Source organism: Vidua macroura, chromosome 4 (assembly GCF_024509145.1).
Source record: "Vidua macroura isolate BioBank_ID:100142 chromosome 4, ASM2450914v1, whole genome shotgun sequence".
Taxonomy (NCBI): Eukaryota; Metazoa; Chordata; class Aves; order Passeriformes; family Viduidae; genus Vidua; species Vidua macroura.
The window spans coordinates 47,493,109-47,507,751 of NC_071574.1; the positions used below are offsets into that span (position 1 = coordinate 47,493,109).

The window sequence follows — 14,643 nt, forward strand, 5'->3', positions numbered from 1 at the left end:
GTCAAACTATCAAAGGTAAACAAGCTTACTGGTTAAGGAAAACAGGAGTAAACATTCAGAAATCAGTCTATACTAGATATCAATTAACACCAAACTTGAGAGAGGCAAATTAGAAATCTTGCACAGGGCAGACATAGAACAACCCCATAACACCACTAAACAGACTAAAAAGTAATCCTTAAGCATGGCTACAGAAGACAAATGCCTATAGAACTGACAAGACTTCTAAGAAATTATATAGTTTCTTGCAAGAGAAATCAACACTTGTCAAGTTTAATATCATGAAGATAAAGTACTTCTGTATAACCTTCAAGCTTAATTTTGTCTTACTAAAACAAGCAAACTTAGGTGAGCCTAGAAGGCCACAAGTAGATCATTACTCACTCCTTTTAGTGTATGTTTAAGCAAAGGTAAAAAGAAACAGTTCCTGTCTAGATGGGGGTTAAATATGACCACCTACTTATAAATATACATTTTGTCCCTAAATCCACACCAACTCATTCTCCTAAATAGGCAGTGGTGAGCACCTGACAGCCATTTCTGACTATTTTATATCCTTGCTTGTGCATTCTACAGAAGCACTGGCAGTAATAGGTTGCACAAAATTAAGACCTACCATTAAGAAAAACATTTCCAATATTAAGACATAAGCTACTGTTAAGCTTTCAATTGCTCAGCAATAATGACCTTGCTTTTCAAGGACCTTCTCACCGATAGTGCTTTACATGGAATATTGCAATATTTTCCTTGTTAATTTAAAATAGGCAAGGAATGAGATTCTTGGTAACTTGTTCTTTACAGTTTGAGACAATCCTTTTGTAGAGAATACATACAGTGTAATGAAATAACTAGCTGATTGATCTCGGTGCTTTTGCAATACAAAATACTTTAAAATACTCAGAGGGCCTTTTCAATGGAATTGTAAATTTAAGACTAAGCTTATCAAGTCTGAACGTGGCAAGAGAATGTTTCTGTGTGACGGCACAAGTGTTTACATCCATGAAACAAAGTCTTCATATAGAAAGTACCTTAACAAGAAACCTTCAGAACACAAACTTTTAGTAGCATACTTTTAATTAGTACTCAATTTATTTCAATAATCCACAAACACAGTCAAATTACAGCAGTTTTTGTTAGGAAACCCATTTCAACATGATCACTGAAGACATAATTTAAGCCATCACTTGTCTCAAATTCTACTTCCAAGACGATACTTAGAGATGACAACTGGAATCATCTTGTATGAAGTCAGAAATCACCCAGTCAGGAAATCATAAGCTGATGTTTAATGTCAGTTCCTGGCACACGTTGTCTTCATTCCTGTAAAAGAAGTTCTATTTAAATTGCAGTCAGCATTATGCACACACAAAACAGGTAACTGCTCTAAGGTTGAGCTACATGAACCTTCTAACCTTAGGCCAGAGCCATTTGTCAAAAGAAATTACTTTGTACAGGATGGGATTTTCTTTTCCTAAACCATTAGTATGGATTCCATTCCCGAGGACCAGCTATATTAGAAAAAAAACAGACCCAGTAACTATCATTTGCTTTCCTTTGATTTTTTTGCTATATGTTTTTGGCTAAATCTATATAAAGTTCTAACTGTTACCACACAAGATTTTCGCCAGTCAAAGCTATTTTGCTTTGTTTTCCAGTAAGGAGTAAATTAAACTCCTTCAGGAACAGAAGACAATGCATCCACTATTATCTGATAACCCTTTTCACTATTACATACCTGGAGATTAAACAATTTACAAGGAACTCTTCACTCAAGACATTCATCACATAGGTTTACAAAGCACAAAGATTTGAGAAATCTGTGATATTAAGATTCAGATATCATAACAATAGGACAGTTCAAAATCTTCCTACAAACCATTAATAAAGTTGATTCAGCAGCTTCCTGAAGTTCAGCAGTTATACAAATGTGTTCCTCCTAAGCATGATCCAAAGAAGAGTTTCAACCTCATCTCTGAGTTTGCAAGAGAACTTTTATACCCCTCTGTATTGGCCACTTAAGACACTGCCAGACTTAAGAGGGCAAAGCATAAAAGGGGAGTAGATTTTAGTATATTGTTTTCTTATCAACATAGATGATATGTTGAACTTACTATGTGCTCAAGAGATACTACAATTTGCTTGAAATTTTAAGTTATTAAAGAGCAATATTAAAAACCATTGGCAATTGTCATTAGACGAGCACACTTACCTTCCATTACAAGGCATTATTTATTCCTAAGAAGTCCTGAGTATTGCTTCACATTTAGGTGTGATTATCCACATCTAAGACATTTCAAGCATGAGGTTGCTATGTGAGGCCTCTAAACAACAAACAAAAATTTGTAAAGCTCTAATACTGTTTAACTAAAGTTAAAATTTTAAACTAAACTTTATTCTACAGAGTTGCTACTATGTTGTTAAACATTTAAAAGTAATTTTCCATGGAGATGCAAAAGTCATTTACAAGAAGTTCATTTTCAAATCAAAACCTAGAGCGAAAGGTAATTAGTGGTTCAATCTGATGGTAAGGCATGTTCATTAGCCCAGTTAAACTACATTAACCATATTTTTAACATTTTGTAAAATATAATTTTAATAATAAATAATGGAAAGTTTATTAAGCCTAAATTCCTTTTAGTGCTGACACTAAAAGGTAAGGTATAAACCTGTAGATTTTACTGAATCTTTGCCAGATAGTTCATTGATACCTTGTGTCTACTCACAGATAAATACCTTGTTACAAATTATACAGCACTCCAGCAAGAGACAAAGGACACTTAAAAGTGGAATAGAAGACTGCAGGGAAAGCCCAAGACAGAGGGTTTTTTTCTTTGTTTAAAGAGTTATTAAGCCCATTTGTGCCCAAGTCCTAAGTGCCTACAGCCTAAACATCACAGGTTATAATTGCCATTTTCTTGATGTGGCCTATACTAAATTAACGCAGTGATTCAGATTTACGGTTTGTGCAGCTCAATAGCTGCGGTTCAAAGAACAGAAGAGTGCAAATGTAGACAATTATTTTGGCTCAGAGACACAGGGCAGGACCCCACATATCTGCCTTTAAAAAATCTCAGGATTCAAAGCCTTCCACTTCTGAAGCCCGAAGCCTTTTCTTACCAGCCTCAGGCTGTAAGAGGAGCGATGAGCTCGGTGTGCCCCTCACCCATAGGCGTCCAAAGGCCTGAGCTCAGATCGCCAGCGCTTCCCCCTGCCCAGGCCCGCCGCGCTCGGCCTCCTGCCCATCGGCAGCATTTGAAGGGCTCGCCGGTACCTCGGGACACACTGCGGAGGGAGAAAGGCATCAGCCGGGCAGCAAGGGGACCGTGAGGGAGGAATGGAGGGACGGACCATTTGTGCCTCACGACAGGATGCAGGGCGGAGGGAACGGCTCCGCACTGGGTTTTAGTGAGGGAAATCTGCTCTATCCCCCTGTGTTGACTCCCCGGAGCACCGCCAAGCTCCGAGAGGGCAAGATGTGAAGGGAAAGCCACACCGGTTCTACCCCCCAGCCCCAGGGCCCGTCCGTGCGGAGCGCGGGCGGTTTCCCCTGCGAGCCCGCAGACAGCTTACCGCGCCCTCGGCCGGCGGACAGAAAGGCAGAGCCGCCTCTCGCCGGCCATTAAATACCGCCCCGCGCTCCCGCGAGACCCACGCGGCTCCAGCCGCCGCTGCCTATTGGCGAGAACAGCGCGCGTGACCTCGCGCGGGGCGGGGCGGCGCGGCGGAGGCCGAGGGCCCAGGAGCAGCTCCAGAGCCGGGCCAGCCCGGGCCGGCTGCTCAGCTCTGCTTCCTGCAGCCGCCCCTATGGGTCAGATCAAGGCTTCCGCGGGGACACGCTCGTCCATTCCTGCCCAGGCCGAGTTCTGGGTGCCCGGAGATGTTTAACACCGGGAAACAAAAGTGTCTTCGGTGCGAAGTGGCAGCTGTGTAGCGGTTTTGAGGCTCTAAATGCCGCTGATCTCTGTCTAAACTCCTGTCTAAGCCCTGGTTAGGAGGCTTAGGAGCTGTCTGTGAGGATGGTGAGGTAAAGCCCCGGGCCTCGCTAATGCCCTGGCGTACAGCACATGCGGCTCTGCTGGGCTGCGCGCCAGGGGTGACGCGGTGGCACCAGGCCCGTCCTGCGAGCCAGCGCTCAGCGCGGGTGCAGAGCACTGCTGCTGTCCTGCCCCAGATAAAATGCCTGCCTGTCTGGGGATGCTACTAAGAGGTTTTGGAGTGAGCAGATTAGAATAAACAGGGAATTAGTAGTTTGTAGCACAAAGATTTTGTATGTTGCCCAGCAAAGCTGGTAGGTAGGAATCACAATATATCATAGGATATACTCAGTTGGAAGGGACTCATCAGGATCTTCAAGTCCAACCCTTGGCCTTGCAGAGGACACCCCAAGAATCACACCCTGTGCCTAAGAGCATTGTCCAAACGGAATTGAATGCAAGTGCCTGCTTCTCAAATAGGCGTGTATATTGCTGATAATTCATACCTTCCTTTCTCAGTGAGAAACAGTATTTCCTGGTTCATGCCGAATTACTTCCTGCATAGTGCCTGTAAAGTGTGTGGAAAGAAAATAACGAGTTGGCCCGCTATCCCTAATCGGAACCCTGTATTTAAATTACCCTCGATAGAGCCAAACCAATCTGATGCACCCTGAAACAAATAGTCACATAGTTGCAATCAAGGAATGATTCTAGAAATTGTTTCCTACCACTTCTAGTTACCTCTCCTGTCTACTTCTTGACACTCAAAACATTGTTGCACATTGTTGCAACCCGGTGACAGTTTATTGTCTGTACATCAAGATTCAAAACCTTTCTTATGTCTCTAGGCAAATCCATCTCTGGAGATAAATTTGTGAGACATGTAGTTCTAAGTTATTTCAAGTGGGCTCCTTTGCAATGACTATTTTCTACAGTCAGACACCAAAGTCAGATCAGTCCTTTTATGTAATGTAGTCAAAATGATGAAGTGGCATTCAACCTTTAAATGTTTAGCACTTGTGCCAGTGGGACTTATGTCAAGTTTGGTTTCTTCTTTTCCAGTACAGAATGTAAACTGGCACTTCTGTTACACAGAAAACCAGCAATCCACAGCAAACCAGTGATCAGTATCCATCCCAGCTGAGCATTTTAATCATTCACATAATCCTACACCTTTTTCTTGCCCCTCACAAGCTTTCTTCTGTTTTCCCAATACAAAGTTTGTATTGTTTGCCTTCTCTCTGGCTCCATGAAACTCACTTTTGTGTCGGATAGTGTCACAACTTCAAGAGAAGAAATGCAGAGTCTACCTGACCTATCTGTCCTTTTCCAAACCCTCCCTATAGAATAAAATAACTGCCCTTTAATAAATTGCTGCAAGGATCAGATCTGGATTTGAGCCTCTTTACTTGCAGGTTAGTTCTCCCATTGCTGGAAAAGTGCTGTGACCACTAAGTTGCTGCCTACAAGGCTGCAGGCAGATCTGCTGTTTCCATGTGTGTGGGATGTAACTTTTATCTGAATGAACTCCTCAGCTGGGCACTGACTCTGCCTACAATCCGGGTACTTTGGGGACTTGAGGGAAAGATCACAATATTGGTGGATCTGAGTACAGGTTAATTAATTTTGAGATTACACTGGATCACTCATTAAATGGGAGAAATACAGGCATGATCATGAGCAGAATTTGTAGGAAATCCAATTGTCATGGGGGCATTTTGAAATTTATTAAGTGGCAGCAGGGTGTCTTGGTTATTTTGTTGATTAGTGTTGAGCTTTTTAAGGAGTTGTGTGAGCTGAACTAACTTGTTCAAATCTTGAAGAGTGGTGCTCTAACTAGCCAAGTGTCTCTTTGTCACATGCAAGAATTAAGTCTCAAAGTCACTGCTTTGATGCTTCTCACAGAAGAAAGACTCTAGAAAACAACTTAACAACATCAGGAGTTTACCACAATGTGCAATTGTCATAAATGTTTCACTTCAATTTTACTGTCTTTCTCCACACTGATATGAAGGAAAATCAATCAAGTAAAACATCATTGTAACCTTCAGTCTTTGCAGGTGGATTACCTGCAAAGTAGTATTAGTATTCAGTAGCATTAAATAATTGTCAGGTTTCAAATCTTAGAATGTAATAGGCTTATATATATATGTGTGTGTGTGTGTGTGTGTGTAATTTGGTTAAAACTTTGAGATGTAGTGTAATGTAATAAAAGTGTAATTTAATTAATTTATGCACCATTTAATAAAATGTAAAGGTTATTTTAAATTCATACTGAAAATAGACTAAATGCCATTTTCAGCTTATCTGCCCTTTGGGTTTTTTTTGTCCTCAGAATGCTTGTGAGTTAAAATTGGAGCCTGTAAAATAGAATAAAACTAATAAATAAAATCTTTGGAGAAGAGGAAAGCAAGCCAGAATGATTATTTCCTTTTCAGAGGCAGAAATACCAATATATTTCTGTAAAAAACTTCAGTTTTGTGTTATTTTTGCTCAGTGAGTCTCTTTTTGTTTGGTAAACTACTTCCATGGTTAAAAATTTTGGTTATCTCTTTCCAGCCAATATGTATTATTAGAATTTAAATAGTATTTTTCCACCTGAAAGCACATTTTGGATAGGTAAGAAAAATGCCAGTAAAGTTTGCTAGTGAGCTCTCTTGCTGAATAATATACCTGATGAAGAGGCCATTCTTCAAGATTCTTCTTTCTGGAAAGGTGGGAATATTTTTACTTGAGTAGTGAGTGTGGGGAAGGTTAATATTATTTAAACTGATGAAGCAATACACTGAAGTTCTCTTATTGTCACTGTTCTAAGCTCTTAACACAGTGTATTTGAAACTCAAGCAGAAGGAAAAGAGCAGGAAAAAGATATATATAATGAGATAATCACAGCTCCAGGCCATTATCAACATTGGACTGGCTGCAGAGGCTTTAACAGCCTCTTCATAGAATAGAATTTAATGGCTTGCACTCGAGAACTCTTTGACCCTTTGTATCTACACAGTCAGCTTTTGGTACCTCGACATCAATATACTTGCATCTGTCTTATTCTGCTCTCTTTGGGCTTTCAGATCTGGTGTCTGGCCAAAAAAAAAGATGATGTCAGATGTTGTAAATGTGTTTTGTTTTCTTCTGTAGAGTAGTAATTTCTGAGAAAAATTAAGAGATGGTATTCTCTACTTGCCAACTAGTAAAATGCTTAAACTAGCAAAAGGTAGGCAAGATTCGGGGATCAATTTAATGCAGTTTTATTTCCATGCTTTATCTTTAGAATGCTGACAAGTCATACTGTCACCAAAACATGAAGTTTTACAAGATTTTGAATCAAGAGAAATACTTTCTCAGATAATTTGAAAATGCTGGGTAGGGGTTGCTTTGAAGATGACAGTCTTAAAGAAGAATAGTAATTCTAAAGTTGTGTTGATTTTTTGGTTTTAGACTCTCCACATTTTCTATGGATTTCCATGAATTGTTCATGGACTACAACTCACTCTTACCATTAGAATTTCAGGTGCAGATGGAGTGGTTTCCATGGACCTGCTATGAGCCACGTGCCACAGATTCAATCCATAGGCTGCAAGCTGGTGTTTGGCATTGTACTAAAGCCACTAGTCTGTTCTGAAATGAGGCCAAGCTTCATGGAAAATCCTGATTTCTCATTCTTGTGAAATATTTACTCTACATATTTACAATTTTGTTAAAGAAGTTTTGCTATTTTTTGGTAGAACATAATTTAACATTAGATACAAAACATATTTTAAAAATTGTAAAATTCTAAACCTACACTGTCAGCACTGCAAGTATTTCAGATCTCTGAATTCTCTTTTAATTCTCTTATAATTCTTATATATTTTCCATGCTTCCAGAAAACTTTTTTCCAACTTCTAATTGGTTGGAAATATATCCTGAATTTGATCTATTCCAAATATTTGTTCAGCAAAACTGACTGACGATTACCCACTTCTGGACCCAAGTTTATTACAAGAAAAACATAAATGAACCCTTTGTGGAATTTTACAAGATTTCTGGAGAGGAAATGCAATATCCTCTTTGTAGCACAGAATGAACAGATATTCTAATCTCAGAATTGCTACCAACTTTCCTGTGTTAACTTTGGACAAGTCACTAAATTTCTGCTGGCAATTTTCTTGCTTTCTAAAAGAAGCTAATATTAACTTGCCACCAAATAATTTGACAATTCTGAGTGAATGCCTGCAAAATACTCTTGCAAAAAATTCTGATGGCAAATGTTATGGAAATCCATGCCTGTGTTAGCCAAGTAGGATATCTACAGTAGGTCCATATTTTATGTAGTGAAATAGAAATGTTCAAGTGTAAAACCAGATGAGACCAAGATGGATCTAAAATTATATGCAGGAGGTATTTTTTGACCTTTCAACAGAAATTATATAAGCACTTTTAGGTTATAAATAGTCCTTTGTTTTCCTTCTCTTTGTCTAACACTCAGAAGAAACACAGGGTTGGTTGTTTGTTGTAAGGAGATAGGGCAGTGCTTCAGAGTGGAAACAATTGTGCACTGTTCTTTATTTATATTCTTATAAAGTTAGTAACTAATATCTGTTGCATTGCTTAGCACTTTTTTTATCTTCAAAGAGCTACAGGAATAAAGTTTCTACTCCTGCAAATTACAACAGCAGAAGAAAACAAAAACAGATACCAGTCCATTTCCAGCATGAAAGTTTCTTTCTTCTTTCCTGTTTTGATATGTCTGAAGAGTGAAAAGACAGTGCTACACTATGGTCAAACTGACACATAAAGACTTGTATATTATTCCCTATTTTTATTATTTATCTTCAGAAACAAGGCATGAAATGTGTCCACCTTTAAATGAAAGTATTTATATTAGCATTAAGGAATATGATACTGAATTCTTCACAGAATGATGTGTGTGCATGTTTACAATTATTCCCTTGAACAACTAATAAGTGCTTAATCAGCAGCAATTTAGTTTTGTGTCAAAAAATGTTTAATGATCAGAAACAACTGAAAACTTAGCCTGAAGTCAAGTAATTGGCATTTGAGAAAAACAGAAGTATGAAAATACCACTTTTTTCTTTTTTGTTTTCACACTTCCTATGATTTCTCTGGGGTTTGTATTATGGAAATAATGTTATTGACATTAAAATATATGTGAGACAAATGGCTTTATTAGATACTGCATTTTGTTTAATTAAAATTTTTAATCACCTTTCAAACCCATTTGTTTGTTCCATAATTTTTCACTGGTAGCAACTATGATTCTCCACAGTAAATTGGGATAAGCAGGCTGCAGCAAAGAATACATGATTAGGCTTGTGTAATAACAGGCATCAGTTTATAAACCAGGGATGGTGCAGTACTGTCCACTCTCTGCAGGCTGCTTAGAAATGTGCTGGAAACTAATCAGACCTTGATTGCTTCAGTCCTGACACATCGGCTTAACTCCCATTTTCCCTGGTTATGTTGAGAAAACCTGTCGTATTATGTGTAATCCAGTCCTCTGAGTTTAAGCAAATTAAACACTTGGGATCAAATTCACACATAATGTAAGACCATGAACTTAATAGAATTATACCAAAGATAATTTTTCCCCCATGTTATTTAATGGCTCTTTTGCATAGTGATTCGTGGATTTATGAAGCAGTTTAGTGGCCCTGAGGACTTCACTCACTCCATTATGTCCAAAAATCTTTCTTCATCCTGTATGTTGAATGTCTGTAATGATTTAATATAACTAATCCAGCTTGAGGAGGAAAGAAAATTCTGTCTCTGTAACAACTCAATTTTGAGTTTCTTTGCTGAAACTGTCAGCAGGATACCAACTAATGCCAAATTTGATACCATTTTTATAAAGTGGGCACTTGTCCGCAGTGAGCTGGATTAAGGCCACTTACCTAACACTATTCTCAGGGCAGGAATTTATCTTTAGATGTTATTGCTGAAGCCAGATTTTTACTAGTAATCATAGATCTTAATTTGAAATGATAATTAAAAAAAACCAAACAACTGACTTCAGAATGTTTCCTGTAAATAAAGCCTGTGGATGCAGGCTCTATAGGCTGCAATTATTTTATTCTAGCATCATGAAATGAAAGGCGTAGGCAAGCATGAGCATGCCACACTTGAGGTGCTGTTAGGAGCAGAGGTGTCTGTAGAAATGTTAGTAGTTCTCTCTTCACTTTACTGATTTCCTCAGCATAGCAGAGGAACAATAAATGGGCCTTAAGCTCCTGCTGAAAAAAAAGCAACATCTGCTAAGGAAAAGGGAATTCTAAGATGAGGATTTCCCTAGCTGAACTCTGTTCTTGCTTCTCTCAGAGATTTGCTATGTGACCTCAAGTTAGCTATTTAACAACCTCGTGCCTAATATCACGTGTGTAAATTTAATATACTTACACTGCTCTGCCTTGGAGAAAGGCATGGGCCTCAATTTGCTTGTGTTTGAAGAGAAACTGAGATTATTACATTAGCTGTGTTGTATAAATGCTACATGTTGTGAATTTGTGAGTGAGCACTTGCACACGCGGTGTGGACACAGTCCCAAAACATCATTTGTGAAGATAAATGTTATCTGCATGAATGGCAATGCAAAGCACCAACTGAAGGCAGTAAATTACATTCCAGCCTACTGTTCTGGATTTTGCAGGTACCTGGGCTCCTGTGTACCACCTAATTAGGTGGGGTGAATATGTCCCAAAGCACAGTGCCGCCGTCCTCCTGCCCGCACTCTGCCTTCCTGTCCTTCACCCTGCTGCCTGCCGCTACGGTTGTGTACGCACTGAGGCCGGGTTTCTCAGCCCCGTGGCCATTCCAGGCCCGGCGATTAAAGCACCACGGCCCCTGTCGGAGGGCCCGTCCGGAGGGGCGGCGGGCGCAGCTCCTCCGCGCCCCCGCAGCGCATTGGCTGCGGCGGCGGCCGCCCCGCCGAGCTCGCTGGGGTGCCCCGTGCCGGGCACTGCCTCTGACCTTCCCTTCCCTTCCCTTCCCCGGCGCTGTCAGAGCGGATCAGCGGGCGCGGCGCTGCGATGGAGAGGCGAGCGGCAACGGCAGCCGCCGGGAGAGGAGGAAGAGGAGGAGGAGGAGGAAGGGAGAGATTAGCGCGGTGTCGGCTGGCGCAGAGGCGCGGCTGAGCGCTCCAGCGGGAGCCCGGGGCCCTGCGGACCGTGCGAGGGGCACAGGCGGAAGAAGCGGAGATGCGGCCGCTCTCCCCGCGCTGCTGAAGCTCCCGGTCACTCGCCCGGAGGAGGGAGGGAGGCCGGGAAGGTCCGTCCTTCTTTCTGCTCTGCGGGCGCAAAGGGTGCCTGTGCAGTCCCCTCCTCTCGCTTTTATCCCAGCCCCGGAGCAGGAGCCGCCGCCGCCCCCTATCCCTTCCTGCGCTCTTCCCACCATGAGCGGGGCTGTTTTCACCTTATAAAGATGGCGGTGTGGGATCGCTGCAACCTTTAGACTCATGACTGTCAGAAACATCGCCTCCATCTGTAATATGGTGAGTGCTGGCGGGGGGCGGGCGGCGCGGCAGCCCCTGCGGGGGCCGGCTGGGGGGCTGCCCCAGGGGCGCAGCCCAACGCCGCGACTCCATCCCTTGCCCCAGCGGCGGGGGAGCCGGGCAGGCTGCGCCGGGAAGTGCCTGGGATGGAGTTGGCGACGATGTCCCGAGGAGTTTTCCTGGAGCAGTCCGGGCGTGGGCCGGGGAGGGACGGAGATGCAGAACCGGTGCGAGGCCCCACGGAGCGGGTCTGACCCCGGCCGAGGCGCGCTGCAGACGGAGCCGTGGCCCGCCCTTCCTCCGCCTGCCCTTCCTCCTGCCCTAATACTGCGAAAGGACCAAAGTTGGGTTCTGAATCCGCATTAAATCAATGACCCTGTTTAACACTCTCAGGCAGGCACTCTGAGGTCTCCTAGGGCCAGGAGCTCCCCAGATTACATAGAAAAGGAGGACGTTTAGGTGTCTAATAGCACTTGGATCCCGATGCTAGGTGCCTGTTCTAGGAAGTCTTGGCTTTAGAGCTAACAGGGTTTAACTTGCACTGCATGCTGCTCGAAGAGAACTGGTGTTTGTAAAGTACTCTTGAATCACTTAGCTTTCTCAAAACCACTTAGGCAATTAGGAAGGAATAAGGAAACGTTTATATTTTTGTTTGTTATGTTCACTTTGCTACTTTTCTCCCCATGGAACAGTTGAAATGATGTTTTCTGCATTCTGTTTGGGTTTAATTTAAATTTTAACAAACTTGGAGCACCTAATTTAGTTTAGGTTTTTGAAACTTGGCAGGAGGAGGAAAAGCTCAAACTATGTCCAAGACTTTTTAATACAGTGAGACTGTAGCAAACGTACTGAATAAATGGTTGCATTCTAAGCATCCCAATGCAAACAGAAGAGAATCCTGTTTTTGCTCATTTTGGTTTTTTAGTCTGTATTTTTCACCCTTATTTCCAGGTTCTTCAAGAGCAGCTACACACAGTTGCCAGCTTCCCTCCATGTGGTGCCCCAGCATGCCTTGTGCTGCTGATGCCACACATACCATTCATCTGCCCTGGAGAATGGAGCCTGTCTCTAGGGTAAGGCAATGGGCACAGCCCCAGAGGCTCGGCTCCTGCGGGGTCTGAGTGAGGGAATGCAGATTGCAAGCCTGCTCCCCTTCCATGTGTCCGCACTTCCATTTAAGTGGGATTGCTCTTTTGTTGTAAATGAGATGCCTGGGAAATCCCATGCATAGGTTTGATTTGAACCTCAGCCCTCCCTTTGAAATACCTGCTCTGAAATGCAGGGAGGGTGTGTCGATTCTGGGCTTAAAAGAATTAATACGAAATCCATATTTGAGGTATAATAACCTGGGTGCTCACCTTTCTTCACCAACAGTAACAAGTTTTCTGAACTCTTCATTGTTCTTAATGATTTCCAGTCCAGTGAGCCACAAATACTGCAAAAAGAGTTTCAGGAAATGGTACAGAACTGAGGAGAAAACCTAGGTGCACTTACCTTCTCTCTGAGACAGGCTCCAGTTTTTACTGCTGATTAGTGGTAGGTGTGATGCCTTGCAAACTGTATAAAAGAGCAGTGCATGAAGGGGAGCTGGAGACTCAGAGGTGGATGTAAGACCTTGGCATAAAGTGCTAGGAACTCTGATTTTTTCATGTGCTTCAGGCAGATGCACTTGTATGCAGCATACTTCTCCCAAATACTGTGAATACTGTGAACAGATTCACAGCAGAACTGATGAGCTTGTTGCAGTGGTGTGCTGCTCAGCTGTCGTTGCCAATATATCCTGCAAAAGTAGCATCTGAGAGATGGAGAGACCAAAGGGAAGAAGGAGAGCCCAAGCAGAAAAGGCATACAAGGATTCATACTTCAAGACAATTCTAGCTCATGGTACTGTGACAGAAGGTGCAGTTGATTGAATGTTAATGATATTTTACATATTCCTTGAGGTCTGTGTACTTAGCTTTTAGAGATGCCATGTTGTGTTGGTCACATTTAGTTTTTTTCTGGATAACCCTCAGGGACTGGAAGTTCTTTTAGGCAAAAACAATGGAGTTTTAGACAGCTACAGGAATTTGGGGCTGTAAGAGAAATACAAATTCTTGCAAGTGTTGGCAATATTGCATTATGGCTCCTCCAAAAATGTGTCCACCCTGATGAGGTGATAGACTTGAACTCAGTGATCTGTAGAAGGAGCTATGACAACCTTCCAGAGGGCTAGAGGTATAAAAGTAAACCTTTGCTTTTTTAAAACCCAAATATTTGCAGCACTAGTTTGATTTAGGACATCTGTAGAAATCTATCTAGAAAGATGCTGAGATGCTGATTCTCAGACCTTGTTCCTGCACTATAACATAGTGCTTGAAAACTGAGCTACTGACAAGCTGTAGACTAAGAAATAACTGTGTAGTTCTTAGGTAATATAATATGTTTTTCTATATAATGCTACATAATAGTAGGTTTCTAAGTTTTTTAACCTGGCTAAACTCAGTAATTAAAAAAAGGGGTTCTGGTCTTTATTTTTTCCCATTCCACTTTAGAGTGTTCACAGAGAGTTTTTTTGTTTTTGAAAAAAAAAGCCCCCAGAATCCAAACAATTATGTCTGGTTGATTTTAGGGGTGGTGTGGAGAGTAGAGGAGGAGAGACAGAGGCAGCAATTGGTCCTGAAATACTTGTCCTTCCCTGAATGCAACTTAGATTGTGTTTTCAGTGGTAGTCCTTTCTTGACAAAGTTTTTTGTGTGTGTTTGTCCAATGTTTGGTCTCATGTCCTGAAGGGAAAAATAAAAATATTACTGAAATTTAACTGAATTAATTGAAAAACCTGGCTAGCCAGCATTTTTGAATGTATGTTTGCTATTTAGTTGACTGCCTGATATTTGGTATCTTGGGTTGTAATTTTGATCTCCTAACGATGGTAGAGCTTGTTAGTCTTTTCAGGAAGGATCAAAACAAGTGTAGTGAAGCAAGAAGGACAGGGACAGTATTTAACTTGCAAAAGATACTTAGTACTGGATAAGCTCTCACATGCTGAGACAGACACAGGAGGAGCTAGCCAGTAAGAAGCAAATATTTGGTGGGGGAAGTTTCCACTTGGCACATTTACTTGTAGTAAATATTTAAATGCACAACTTTCTAGAATTAAACAAAATTTCTCTATTGTCTTTTACCAGTTTTGTCCCCTAAGTT

General features: G+C 41.6%; 1 protein-coding gene, 1 long non-coding RNA gene and 2 other non-coding genes across 4 annotated transcripts in view; 1 reads left to right on the plus strand and 3 right to left on the minus strand.

Moving 5' to 3' along the window:
• Positions 1–1,056: 1,056 nt before the first annotated feature.
• On the minus strand, positions 1,057–3,644 carry LOC128806914 (uncharacterized). The gene is made up of 4 exons (XR_008436975.1): positions 3,571–3,644; positions 3,118–3,282; positions 2,210–2,321; positions 1,057–1,320 (listed from the first exon to the last, which is right to left on the minus strand). It is a non-coding gene; the product is annotated as an uncharacterized LOC128806914 (long non-coding RNA).
• Positions 1,926–2,044, minus strand: LOC128806991 (small nucleolar RNA SNORA26). Its single transcript, XR_008437006.1, has one exon. It is a non-coding gene; the product is annotated as a small nucleolar RNA SNORA26 (small nucleolar RNA).
• On the minus strand, positions 3,350–3,472 carry LOC128806992 (small nucleolar RNA SNORA26). Its single transcript, XR_008437007.1, has one exon. It is a non-coding gene; the product is annotated as a small nucleolar RNA SNORA26 (small nucleolar RNA).
• Positions 3,645–11,132: 7,488 nt separating the features above from the next.
• USP46 (ubiquitin specific peptidase 46) overlaps positions 11,133–14,643 on the plus strand; it is a 34,094-nt gene continuing 30,583 nt past the window's right edge. The window contains exon 1 of the mRNA XM_053975891.1: positions 11,133–11,460. Coding sequence (XP_053831866.1) covers positions 11,425–11,460 — 36 coding nt within the window. The 5' untranslated portion in view covers positions 11,133–11,424. The remainder of the gene's footprint in view (positions 11,461–14,643) is intronic.